Below are 13,918 nucleotides of genomic sequence, written 5' to 3' on the forward strand. Positions count from 1 at the left end.
TACAACCAACAGGTCTCACCAGTCTGCCATGCGGCATTTCATACCCTTCACCACAAGGCCCTGATGCCAGCACCTCGAGGTGTCTGTGTGTCTCCGAGCACAAGAGTGCAACAAGGTCTGCTTTCCCATCATTCACTGTGAAGTCCTAAATGTGTGATTCTGCAGAGGATCCCACAGAGCTGTGGCAAGCCCCAAAGTCTTTGAGCCAGACGAGCCGAGGGAGGATGCTGGGAGAAGAAATATTCACAGTCAACAGAGAGAACAGTAACAGTCTACAACTCATGTTACCACATCTGAACTGGTCCAGCATATTTAGGTAGGTTAAGTAAAAGTAGAAGTACACCAATGCAAAAAATACTCCACAACAAGTACAAGTCCTGCATTCAAAAGCTTACTCAAGTAAAAGTATAGTCTTATCAGCTAAATGTAAAGTTAAGCAGTTGAATGAATACTGTCAGTGTTATATTATCATATAACCTATTCTTAGATTATTATTTCATAAACTTCCAGCAAACCTCTGCCAAAACAGCATATCGTCAGTTAAAGGCTAACGGTCCCATGTACAAATAAAAATAAAAAAATAAATAAAACAGTAGTGGAGTGAGACTTACCTGCGGTTCTGGAGTCCGGTGTGAACTTGTAGATGCATGGTCCAGATATGGATCCTGTTAGGTTTCTGAATGTTAATAAATCAAGCGCACCTTCTTCTTTTTTGTAGCTACTGTCCATTGTAGCACATAGATAGATAGATAGATAGATAGATAGTAATAGACGGCCGATTATTTCAGTGTGTGCGAATGTAGGAGACAGAGTTTCAGCACGAGGAGTGAGTAAAAATGAAGACTGAGACCGAGTGAGTGGACTGTACTGAAGGGAAATACTATAGCAGACAGGGTTACTAGGGGTGACGACGCACAGGACGAGGAGACAGCGGAGAGAGTGAGTAAGTGAGTAAACAGTAGCAGAGAGGGAGAGAGAGGGTGAGAGACCTCTATAACAATAATCCCCAGTGAAGTTACTGAAGTTAGACGTGGCTGCGCTCACATATATGTCGCTTTGCGGACTTTTGGTGGATTTAAATCACCCGCAGACTCGCGGCTGACTTGTCCATGAAGACCCTGTCAGATTGTGGACAGGTGAGTGAGCCTATCAGCCTTCAGGTTGTGATCGTGAGTAGGTTTTGTATACAAACAACACGCGTCTTCTGGACTGTGGGATTATCTCTCAGGTGTCACAGGTTTTGTCACACCTTTTGAAGAATAATAAAAAGAAATTCTTCGATCAGTTTTCTAAGGCGACTGTGTCCCAGTGGAAATAAACACCATAGAGGTGCATCTATTGATGTTATACTACTTTACTTTCTTTTACTTTTTTGAATGAAGTTTGAGAAAACTTTTTGCCTTTTGACAGGTGACAGCTTCTGACTGCCCAATGGAGAAATATGAAAAGCTGGCCAAAATCGGTGAGGGCTCCTATGGAGTGGTGTTCAAATGCAGACACAGGGATACTGGACAGATAGTAGCCATCAAGAAGTTTGTGGAATCTGAAGATGACCCGGTCATCAAGAAGATAGCATTGAGAGAAATACGCATGCTGAAGGTGAGCAGAGACTATTATCACCCTCTACTATCAAGTTTGTTCACACTGCAGGTGAACATGTGCAGGCACACAGGTACACATACATGCTGACACGTGTCCATATTCTCTGTTGGTCCTGCAGCAGCTGAAACACGTGAATCTGGTCAACCTGCTGGAGGTCTTCAGGAGGAAAAGACGGCTCCACTTGGTGTTTGAATTCTGTGAGCAGACGGTCCTCAATGAGCTGGACAAACACCCACGAGGGTAAGTCGGCCAACACAACAGTGTGTGCAACAAAACTGTCACCTCCTTACATGTTTGTACGTATTCACTCTCTGTAAGCTGTTCTTCATTAGAACAGCAGTGACTTCTGGGAGATACTGAAGGGCCACATGCACAGAAGCTGAATATAATCATTCACTTTTCAGTCTCGGAGGTCTATCAGGTATCCTCTCTGAGAATCCATGACAAAATGTAGAAAGTAACCAAGCTCATTTCCTCAAGCACTAAAGGTACTTATACTTTACTTGAGTGCTATCATTCTATGCTACTTTATATTTCTATTTGGCTACATCTCAGTGTTTTAGACCACTGCCTTTCTGTAACTTCTAGTTACTTTGCAACTAAGATTTTGCCTTTTGCCTTTATGCAGCCTTGCTGTTGCATAAGTGGTACTTTTACTTTTGATACTTCAATTATATTTTGCTGATAACCCTTCCGTATCTGTGCTGAAATACGGTTTTAATGCAGGATCTTTAGTAGTAATGGAGTATCTTTAGATTTTTATCTAGTTTTAATTCATCTGTTTGCCCTGCAATTTAGCAAAGAACTCACTGTTTGCATTTATTCCTTATGGGCACTGCCCAAACAGCAGCAGAAAGGAGCGGGCTGAATTACAAAGAGGGAGTAAAGACGGTTGCCAAGAGATTTCAAAGACATGGAAATGCCAGCAGCAGAGTCAGGGAGGAGCAGCTCAATCTAAAGCAAAAGATTAAAGTATTTAGGGAAAATGGTTCTTCTCTTTGCTCCATGCTTTGAGCACACCTCACTCCATCTATGGTCATAAGATAAGATTTTAGTTTCGTTTTTGTCATGTGAAGTCACATAGCAAGGCTAAGCTACAATGGCTACTTGCTGTCTGACCATTTTTCTTTTTCTCTCAAGGCTGTGCAGCAGAAACTCTAGCTGCGCCTGAAAACAAAGGCGCTGTTGCTGCTAGAGACAGGACTAGAGTTACCTAGGTGACAAGAGGGCTGTGTAAAGCACCACTTCTTTTTTAAAATTGTGGGAATAATAGATGAAGAAAACTTGTGTTTTGTTTCTCTTACAACAATCAGTATTCCTCTGTCTGTTGTTCTCTGCAGGGTACCCGAGGCTCAGCTGAAAAGTATAGTGTGGCAGACTCTGCAGGCTGTTAACTTCTGCCATAAGCACAATGTCAGTATATTTCATTATTATATTCTCTGGGGTTGTAATATAGGTTTGGGGTTTTCAGGACTAACTTGGAATAATACTCTCATGACATTACATTGAAGTTACTGGTCTCTGTAATCATTTCCTCCTCTCCATACTGGCCATTAAGTTATCTATTTCTAGTGTGACTACACAGTAAAAGATAGGGGACAAAGTCCACAGCTTCATGTTGGCTGAAGTTGATTTTAAAATGCATTTTCTTTTTACAGAACAAGTATTGTGAATTTTGTCCAACATATTTTACAGAGCAGTTGAAAAGGAGAAATGTCTCTAGGAACAAATGACTCTCTACCTCTGGCATCTGATTATTGTTTTATAATAGAATCTAACTACCTGAGCACTTTTAACCTGAATCAATGAAATTACTATTAATCATTATTATATCATGGTAATACTGTTTGCAAGAGCAATCTTATTTTAGTGTAGAGTGTATGTTGATATTATATACAGAAAGGTCCAAAAGTCTCAGACCACCTTCAGGCCAGAATGGGAACATAGGCATGTTTAAAATGAATGAGAATTAATAAGAAAAATATATATAAACATATAGAATTTTTATATACATGTTGTTTTAATAAACTTGCCTATATGAATTAAATATATATTGTTAACATATATGGTCACAACATGTTACACCATATAGAAATTCATCATATTTGTAATATATGTACATATAATAACATATCCCCTTATAGGGACATATATATCATACATTACATTTCTGTGTGGGTAGTTAACTTGCTCACTGTGGCTCCTTGCTTGAAATATGTTTAAATCCCAGAACTGTGCAAAACCAGTCAGCGTTAATATAAGCCTCTTCCTGTGTCACTAAGAGTCTGTGTATCATGTTGCCTAAATCCCTGATCCCTAAGCCTTTATGTTGCAGTGCATCCACCGTGATGTAAAGCCAGAGAACATCCTCCTGACCAAAACCGGAGTCATAAAGCTCTGCGACTTTGGCTTCGCCCGCATTCTGAGTAGGTCATCCAGAGAGCCAGTGCTTTATGTGCATTTAGTGTTAATGCTCCTCTAATGACTTATTCAGCACGGAACCTTTATCATCTCCTGCTGATCTCCTCCTCACTTTCAGTGTTTCAATAAATGCATTGCAAAGGAGGAGCATCCAGCCAGTTAGTGCGTCTCTGTGTAGCGTGTCTCTGTTTACCCTCCCTGCCTTAGGTTTCAGTGTTATGTTACCATACATTAACATGTAGTCAATCAGCATGCCTTGTAATCCCTTCTTCTACAATGTACTTGTTATTTAGTGTTCATTATTCAGTATCTTAAGTGTATATTGTGTCCATTCAAGTCATCTACATCTGTGTGTGTGTGTGTGTGTGGTTGCTATACTCAGCGGGACCAGAGGATGACTACACGGACTACGTAGCGACCCGCTGGTACCGGGCCCCTGAACTGCTGGTTGGAGATACTCAGTACGGGCCTCGTGTGGACGTGTGGGCTCTGGGCTGTGTCTTTGCTGAGCTGCTCCACGGGAACCCACTCTGGCCCGGGAAGTCTGACGTCGACCAGCTCTACCTCATCCGAAAAACTCTAGGTACACCGATGAATAATCTACCTGTGGATGCACTTGCACAAACTTACATGCATAATTATGAAGGTCACTATACAGATCACATATGACATTACTTAACAGGTCCCAAGATTAGCTGATGGACTTACTCATAGCTCAGTTTTTAAATTCATGTTAGGATCACAAAAAAAAAAAAAATCACACACTGCTGTGGTTTGATTCTTTTGCTTTCACACCACAAACAAACTGCAGCAGTTAGCTTGAGAAACAGATCTGCCTTTTCAAGCAGTCTTGGTACCGTTGTTTGGTCACCTGACAGCTTTCATAAGATAACTAAGACCTAACGGGAAAATGCAGCAGAGTTAGTTTGAACTGGACCAGTTAGGTTAGGTGTGAAAGAGCCTTTAAGAAACATGAGTAGGAAACTCTTTTACAAGGCTTCTACAATACAAAACTTCTCTTGTGGGTTTGTTGAATCAGTATAGAAATCAGGCCTTGCTATTTTATTTTGAGTGCACCAGTGACATGTACTATGGATGTTTTAGATCTTAGTTCAACTTTCGCTTAAGGTTTCTTAAGGTTTGTAAACCATTTACCACACGCAACCACTGATGCAAATTTTGGCAGCGGATGAAGATTCTGATTCTCTCGTTTCTGACCTCAGGTGACCTGATCCCTCGTCACCAGCAGGTCTTCCGCTCTAACGTTTTCTTCAGTGGAGTCAGTATTCCTGAGCCTGACACAACGGTACGAACCCACTGTTACAACTGGGAAGGAATGATGTTGTTACCGCAGAGGTGATGGAGTGTGGTGAAGGTGTAGTTACTCCCCATTTGTTTGTGCTCTTAGGAACCCTTGGAAAAGCGCTTCCATGGAGTGTCCCCTCACGCCCTGCAGGTTATGAAGGTATGTTACGTTTATGTTTAATAGATACGAACCCACTGGAAATGACTGGTATGCGGTATACTGTATGTTGGCCAATAAGTAATAAAAAGTACAGAAAAGCTAAACTACTACATGTTTTGAGGTAGTGTATAAACAGTGCTGCCATTACATACTGTCGGTCACAATACTTTAATAATCAAAATTAAGGTATCCTTTTAGAAAAATATTATAGTCGTTTTTAGGTTAATAAAGGAGTATTTGGGTATTGTATCTGCCAATGCGTCGTGCTAACTCTGTACATCTCTGTGTTGAGCAGTCATGCCTGGTGATGGACCCGTCTCTCCGGCTGTCCTGCGAAGAGCTGCTGGAGCTGCCCTATTTCCAGGAAGAAGGAGGAACCAACTGGGTCCGCGAGGGTGAGCGCCCAGGAAGACGACACGACAAAGGCACCCGGCGCAGACAGGCAGGGGTAAGTATGAAACATGGTGGCTTCGGGTTAATCCTGTAAGAAATCATTTCCTAAACCCCAAACCTCCACCTGCTTTAAATCTGGGTCATCCAGCTGTACTCCACCCAAAATCTGCTTTCTTTTATCTATTATATATTATTATGCTCCAAACTGCTAAAGTATGATACACAGCTTACATTTGTCGGTAATCTGAGAGCTGCTTCCAACAAGCTACTTCCTTACTATTGCCATAGATTGAACACTTGCATGAGTTCAGACTGATCACAGCTGCTGATCTCTGAGATAGGAAACTACCAGCTTTTAGCAGCCACAAGGACAAGGACAATTCCTCTTAATGCATTTTTATCACTAGCCACCCTGTCCGAGCATCATCAATTAAAAATTGTTTGAGATGTGCACAGAGGATAGCTCATGTAGTTTACTCATGGGATCTTTCCCTCTCTCTCTTTCTAGGCGCAGTACCTGCCTCAGTTACCAAACAGCAATATCTCACCAGCACCAGATGTCAAGAAGCAAGTGAAGCATAAATATCACCTGCCCAACATCTAACAAAGCAACAAACTGGTCTACAAGTTTGTGCCTGAACTGAAACAACATGGACGCTTTGTGCAATTATCTGAATACAGTTTAATTTGAATATACTTATACACTGGGTGTGAGTGAGAAAGTATTTTTAATTCTGTGATCGCGTTCACTCGTCCACAGACATCATTATTTTATATTCTTTACATAACAAACAATAGTTAGGGCAGTTGCAGGTTAGGCAACACACTACGATTACCAAAGAATGCACACTCCATGTGGTCGGTGCTGAAGACTGTTTGCACCAAACACAATGGGCGCTGCATTTTAACACCTCTATAAGGATCATATAAAATATAGATTAGAATCACCAGTGTGCCATCATCACTTGGACATGGATACTGGAGTTTTCTTGTTTTCTGCAGTAACTGATTCCCACACAGGTTCATACTGGCCATTGACTATGTAATACAATACTGTAGGATTAATCTATTCAACAAGCGAGTCAATAAAACACCATTTCAGTTGTATTTATGTTCAGATACATTTCATTATAAAAATATGATGATTAAATGCATTTAGCTTTAGGTTCAGTAAACATATTGTTCATTTTGTATTATAAAAAGGAACTGATGTGTAACTTCCTGACTCAGTCTTGCTAAGGTCTAATACAAGCTGCCATGAAGGCTGATACGCTACGTAATTTGATGGGTTCTAATCAAATCGCAGCCCCAGTCTTCGACAACGATCCCCGAGGTCTGACATGGACGTCCACTCTGTTGCTCAGACACAAGACAGTGATACACTGGAACATGCATCAACACACTGACAGCCTGACACACCGCTTGACTGATCACCTGACCTTGAACTTATCAAATTACTGACGCAACTCCTTGTTATACCTCACTGTGCTGAGGGCTGTAAACCTGCAGGTTAAGGCCCTACAGCTGGTCTCAAGACGATTGATGGAATTTGAGTAAATATGAGGTATTTCTTGTTTCATCAGTAAATTAAGCATGAAGATAACTGTATACTGATATATAGTGTGATTCATGCAGTTTTCTTCAAAAGCAAACTACCCCAGAAAAAGTACATGCAGTCAAATGTATGTGCACTGTGTATTCTGGGTGAGAAAAAAAAGAGAAGCAGCATAATGACAAACAGGAAGCGGGGGAATTAAGTGACTATTACACTGTAAAATAAGGCACTGGCACATAGAATATGTGTAAACGCGAAGAGGACGTGGTCAGACAAGACCATTTTGGTGAAGTCATGGCATATGTCAAAGTTACAAGCACAGGAGAAAGAAATATTTGTGTTTGAAATTGTTTGGAATTAGGTCCCTTGGTATCAAATAATCCACTTTTCAGAGGTTGAGGGTCAGATGAAAGGCTGAAAACAGAGGGCCGTGCCTTCACCGAGGCGTGGCGATGATGTCGTACCTGCGAGGCACATTGGCAAAGCCACTGCACTCAGGGCTGAGGTCTACACCGTCAGGTCCTCCAGGGCAAGAGAAGGTGAAACGCTGCAAAAGTGACACCAAGAAGAGGAAGATCTCCATGCGAGCGAGGGACTCCCCGACACAGGATCTCTTTCCTGAAAGATAACCACAAACCAATGAGAATGAAAATTAAAATTTATTGTAGGGACTGGGTTTATAATTAGCCTTTTAAGCTCGGAGCTTAAGCATGACAACACTAACATCTGCTAAGCAAGCAGGTCCAATGTTCAGCTACAATGTCTTGAGCAAAATCAAAAGGGCAGTTACTGCATAATTTACCTGCAGAAAACGGCATGAACGCAGGATTTTTCTTAAAATTGCCATTTTGGTCCAGAAAGTGCTGTGGGTTGAAGGACCATGGGGTTTCCCACTGTTTTTCCTCTTTCAGCACAGAGTGCAACAAGGGAATAATCACTGTATCCTGTTGAGACAAGACGTCATATCAGATGGAACATGTTGTGTTTTCTGTATCAATAACACTGTGTGATGAAACTAGAATACCTTAGGGATTGTGTAACCCCTGAAAGAGATGTCCTGGAGGGAGTAGTGAGGGACGCTAAAGGGGGTAATATCCATTAGACGCTGAACTTCATGGAGAACTGCATCTGTAAAGGGGAGGGACTTCCTGTCCTCCATAAAAGGACAACGCTCCTGTCCAATCACAGCATCAATCTCCCGCTGCATGTTCTCTTCAGAATGAGGAAAACACAGGTATTTAACTAGTGCAGAAACACTTAATTAATCAATTAGTAAATCAGTTCTCATTAATCATTTAAGTGACTCATAAAGCAAAAACACCCTGCCAACATTTATTAATTGATTCTAGCTTTTATATTTCACACATGCTTGAAATTCATCTCTGGAGTGAAGTACAGTGAATGTACGTAACAGTAGAACACATGCTCATCAGCATTCATCAACATTACATGCAACCAATGACAAGAGCTACAATGTCCTGAGTCTATTAAAGAATATTTATGTGAACCTACAAAGATCATTGTATAGTCAAGATGTGTTTAAAAGAAAGAAGGTTAAAAAATGTATTTAATGTAAAAGTCATTAGACCAGTTTCTAGATTCTCTTTTAGACTGGTTTCCCCTGGTTGAGACCTACCCTGTATTTTGGGGTATTTGATCAGCACAGTTATTGCAAATCTGATGGTGGAGCTGGTGGATTCTGTTCCTGCCAGGTACAGATTCAACACTGTAGACACTAAGTTGTCATAGTGGAACTCGGTTGTGGGAATGTGCTTTTCCTTAAAGGACAAAATAAAAACCATTTGACCGTTATGACAATACAACTTTACAGCAGGATCAACATTCAAGATGTTAAAACACACTCCGGTGAGTTCCTCTGTGCACACAGTGGTCTGAAGTTCTCTGTCATACCTGACCGAGTCTCATGAGGAAGCAGTCGATGTAATCTCTGGGTGAGCTGGGGTCCAGCGTGTCCTCATGTTCCTGGATCTTTTTCATGATAAACTCTCTCACCTCTTCAATTTTGGCAAACATATTGTGATGTCGACCCGGCACCCATTCCATCAGCCGAGGGAAGATATTATACATCTGTGATGGGGGGGGGGGGGGGGGGGGATCACTGAATAATGTATTAGCTGAGTAAGAAGTACCTGCCAACCTTTGGTATTTGAGGTGTTACATAGAAAAAGAAGCACTGACCCTCACTGCATGCAAACCTCAAATCATTCCCTAAGGGTCTGACTGAAAATAAATCACCACCAAAAAGAAAGTTTTTCTGTATCATGGCAACTGTACTTTTGCAGGAGGAATTGAACATAATAATGGGTTAAAGAAAACAGAAACAGGCGAAACACAAAGCAAACATGCTATTTAGTTTAACATATACTGAACATAACATTTAGAAAAAAAAACTGCAATAAAATTGAGCAAATTAAACAAATTTACCAATTTGACAACTGCAAACACAAACCTACAACGATGCTGCGCTTCAAACACAAAAGACTTGATACAAAAGGATTTAATAAAATGTAATGCTAGGTTTGCAGCCAGTATCTCCAACAGTATCTGAATGATTGGTGAATGTGCTTGTTGCTTGAGCTTGATGCAGCATGTAACATCTCTTTCTAATCAGCTATAGAAGTTATTGCAGTTATAAATGAGCTAATGGTGAGGTTCCTTCAGTATTAGTAAATATCAGATCATTAATTGCTCATTTAATGCTGGAGGATTTTACTCAAAAGCACAAAGGTTCACCCTAACCACCATCCCACCCACCCAACACTCTGCATCACATTCTCTGCACCACCTCCTCCTCTTACCTGACCCCAGGGACTGCTGATAACTTTCAGGACTTCTGAGATTGTCTGCAGAAGGTGGAGGAAGTGATCATCGTCATAGCTGAAGCGCTGACCAAACACCAAGCAGCAGATCACATTGGACACAGTGCAGCTCAAGAAGTAGGTTGGATTAAAAGGTGTAGCTGGAAAAAAGGAGGAAAAAGTGCTCATTAAATGTTCAGTGTGACCCGTGGCTTTCGACAATTAGAAAAGAGAACATAATCAAAATCATTTCACTACCTGGGAACAAATCTTAAAATATCATAAACATATAATACTGCCATCATTAGGAAGAGAATCAGCAACTGATGAGATCATTCACACTTCTAAACTGTAGGTAAACCTCAGTGTTTTAAAAGATTTAATAGGTTTACAAGACATTTTATAAGATGGCTAATTTAATTTAGCATTCTATCGCACTAATAGGACACATATTAAATGATTAAATAAAATGTGCTCCTGCAGAGAGGAAAAGGATCAATTGTGGTATCAATAATACCATCGATAATCACATATTCATAAACTCTCAGTGTGATTTCAGTGAACAGATGACATTTCATCCTCCTACATGTTCTGCAGAAACTACCAAAAGATCACCATGTTAACAGTCAGGCTACTGACGACATAATAACACTGACTTAATTGTGTTACTGTGTTGCATAGACTTTCCATTTAGACAGCATATACTACTACACCATCAGCACGCTTGAATGAATAACTTCAGCTTGGGGAATCAACCATCAAATACTTATGTACGTGACAAAAGTATGATTGAAAGCTCCAGGACAGATACTAAATGGACCTTGTGATAAGATTGTAACAAATTAAATTTCAGTCTCAACTATATCAAAGTTCCTGTTTACAAGGATGGCAGTGATGAATTGGTCTCAGGCAAAACATCATCCCCTGTCAATACAAAATTTGGAGAATACAATCATTCAGTATGAATCTGCATCCCAGTTTGCCTCGTGGTATCACACACATTAGCTTGCTCTCAGTTGAGTTTTGGCAGTGAGAATAGAGAGAGAGAGAGATCTGTTCTTGCACATTTAAATCTGTATATCAGGGCTGTATATATATCAACAGAGCAAACACACACACAAGGCATGCACAGTCATTCTCACACATACATACCTTTGGTACTGTTTATGTGGGCCACCAGATGCTTGCTCTCTTCCTGGATCCACTCTTCCATCCCCTTCCGTCCCATTCCAAAGTCTCTTAGGGTTGTGAGGGTGAAACGTCGCAACTGCCGCCAACGTTCTCCATTGCTGATTCCCAAACCTTTTTAAAAATGTAGAAACTCATTATAAATCATGATAAACAACTCTTGCCACATCCAGAAATGCTCAAGAACAGACAGGAAGAGGAGTATAGGGATCTGAAGATGGCCTTCAGTGAATGGGAGAACTGCCTCCTTCTGAACACCTCCAAGACCAAGGAGATGGTCATCGACTTTCGGAGGTGTGGGCCCACCTTTCAGCCAGTCAACACTCGAGGGAAGGACAGTGAGGTGGTGCACACTTATAAATACCTAGGTGTGCACCTGGACAGTAAACTGGACTGGTCCCTGAACACGGATGCCATCTACGGGAAGGTGCAGAGCCGGATCTTTTGCCTCAGGAGGCTCAGGTCCTTTGACGTCTGCAGTGAAATGTTGCACATGTTTTATCAGTCAGTGGTGGCCAGTGGACTGTTCTATGCTGCAGTCTGCTGGGGCGGCAGCATGTCAGACACGAAACCAAGTAGACTGGACAAGCTGGTAAAAAAGGCTGGGTCTGTGCTCGGGATCAATAAAATATCTATCTACCTGGCCTCCACCTACAGAAGAAGCAGGCAGTGCCCCTGTCTGCACTGATATACAGTCAGTAACACTGTTGGGGCGGTAAGGAGCAACAGGTCACTGTCTTCCAACTTTAAGCCAGAAGAAATCAGTGAAACAATGATGCGCAGCCCAGTATTAAGGACAGAGAAAGTCCTACCATATTACCATAGCCCTTGGTGACTCTGATCAGGAAAGGAAGAGGAACTCTGCCACTGAAGTCCTCTGCCTTGTCCACCAGTGCCTCCTTCACAGCATCATACCCCACCAGAACCACAGTGCGCTGACGGCCCAGGTACACGGTCATCACGGGGCCATAGGTTTCACTGAGCTGGAGGTTAAACAAAGCAATAAATATGCACTGGATTCTTGACAGGGTGTGCAACGAGAAAGACAAAGCAAACACACCCAAAGTGCACAGCAGCGAGCAAAAGGGGATCCTGGGAATCTTAGCAAACACATATCACTGACACACACGTCATGCAAACATAAAACTATAACCGAGACTTAGTAAGAGAAAAATAAATCAGCTGAAGTACACTTGAAATACATATACTACATATATTTCTTTTGACAAGTGAGAATGGCAAAAACTGAACTGTGAGTCAGCAGAGTAATTTAGGCATTCAAGTAGTATGACTCAGTGTATTTACAGACAGTGGCCAGAACAAACGAACAGGACGTTACACACACAACCAAGGGCAGCAAAGCTAAATATTGTTATGTGCAGACAAGTAGGTGGAAAAACATGACAGAGCAGCCAAACCTCTCACTCTCACCTTTCGCAGAGATTTGAACGGAGCTCTTTTGTCCAGCTGAGGCAGATTCCCTACGACAGGCAGGCCTGGGGGTCCCGGGGGTAAACACAGCTGACTGCGGCTCTTCAGGCTCAACAGCCACAGCAAAGCAATGATTAGTCCCGCTAAAATCAGCGTGCCAGAGACCTCCATAATACTGCACAACAGGAGGCATCGAGCTGTGTCCTCACACACGTCTAACTTGTTGTGGACCGATTATGTAACCGTGTCAGCCGCCCAACCTTTGGCCTCATTTTTCTGTTGATTTATGGAAAGCGGCCTAGTAGGAAATAGAAGTTAGTAATTGTTTTTTTTTTCCTTGTTTTTTGTTTTTTTTTTTATCTTTTTTTTTTTTTTAGAAAACTTTATTTACACAGTTGACCATACAAGTTGCAACAACAGTAAAAAGGCAATGTGTGGTCGAGGTGCACAGATCATAATACGTAAAAAATAAATAAATACATTCAAATAAAAACATTCATTACATAAAGCTTTAGTTTTCACAGTTTTAGTGTAACAGTATTTTAATGTGTTCAGATATGATTTTAACATGTGCACCTGTTTCCATTTAAAGGTTCCTCAATTCAAAATATAAAAACTTCCAATGTTTCCCATCGGCCCTTTCACTTTCGGGCCATCTTTGGGTACTAATTTATTGTTAAGGTTGGTGCTATTTGCAGCACAGGCAGGTCCAATGAAGGAACTTCAATAGACTGATGAGGACCAGCCTATAACAGTCAGATGAATGAACATGCAGGTACAGACAACAGGTAACTACTCGCGGGTAGGGGAACACACTGAGACATAAAACGCTGGGGGGGAAGGGGGGGGGGCTGGTTAATGAGAAACTGGGAACAGGTGTGTAAGTGAGCAGGGAAACTCAGGTGATTAAGAAAATAGAGAATAGGTGAGCAAGTGGATCTGGAGACAGAAAGAAAGTCTGGAGACCTCTGGTGGGTGGATGGAGTATGACAGTTGACAGTACTGGAGGGAGATGGGGTAGGGGGAGATGGCAGGTCCAGAGGA

The 13,918-nt window shown here is 41.6% G+C and overlaps 2 protein-coding genes across 6 annotated transcripts; one reads left to right on the top strand and one right to left on the bottom strand.

The window, feature by feature from the left end:
- Positions 1 to 767: 767 nt before the first annotated feature.
- LOC111662251 (cyclin-dependent kinase-like 1) lies at positions 768 to 6,988 on the top strand. Of its 5 annotated transcripts, none has more exons than XM_023416045.2 (10): positions 768 to 1,136; positions 1,411 to 1,599; positions 1,721 to 1,842; positions 2,943 to 3,015; positions 3,938 to 4,028; positions 4,406 to 4,606; positions 5,247 to 5,329; positions 5,432 to 5,488; positions 5,784 to 5,936; positions 6,390 to 6,988. In XM_023416045.2, exons 1-10 carry the CDS (start codon positions 1,110 to 1,112, stop codon positions 6,483 to 6,485), a joined length of 1,092 nt encoding a protein of 363 aa, XP_023271813.1. In that variant the 5' UTR covers positions 768 to 1,109; the 3' UTR covers positions 6,486 to 6,988. The 5 variants fall into 5 exon arrangements, with proteins under 5 accessions (XP_023271813.1, XP_087032658.1, XP_087032659.1 ...); XM_087176532.1 differs by having other exon boundaries at positions 768 to 947; XM_087176533.1 differs by having other exon boundaries at positions 768 to 939.
- Positions 6,540 to 13,147, bottom strand: LOC111662250 (cytochrome P450 2F3-like). Its single transcript, XM_023416044.2, has 9 exons — positions 12,875 to 13,147; positions 12,264 to 12,426; positions 11,408 to 11,557; positions 10,256 to 10,416; positions 9,348 to 9,524; positions 9,073 to 9,214; positions 8,461 to 8,648; positions 8,239 to 8,380; positions 6,540 to 8,054 (listed from the first exon to the last, which is right to left on the bottom strand). Exons 1-9 carry the CDS (start codon positions 13,043 to 13,045, stop codon positions 7,873 to 7,875), a joined length of 1,476 nt encoding a protein of 491 aa, XP_023271812.1. The 5' UTR covers positions 13,046 to 13,147; the 3' UTR covers positions 6,540 to 7,872.
- Positions 13,148 to 13,918: the final 771 nt, after the last annotated feature.

Source organism: Seriola lalandi, unplaced genomic scaffold (assembly GCF_002814215.2).
Source record: "Seriola lalandi dorsalis isolate HSWRI2012SDOR001 ecotype SW California unplaced genomic scaffold, Sedor1 jcf7180002054560, whole genome shotgun sequence".
Classification (NCBI taxonomy): domain Eukaryota; kingdom Metazoa; phylum Chordata; class Actinopteri; order Carangiformes; family Carangidae; genus Seriola; species Seriola lalandi.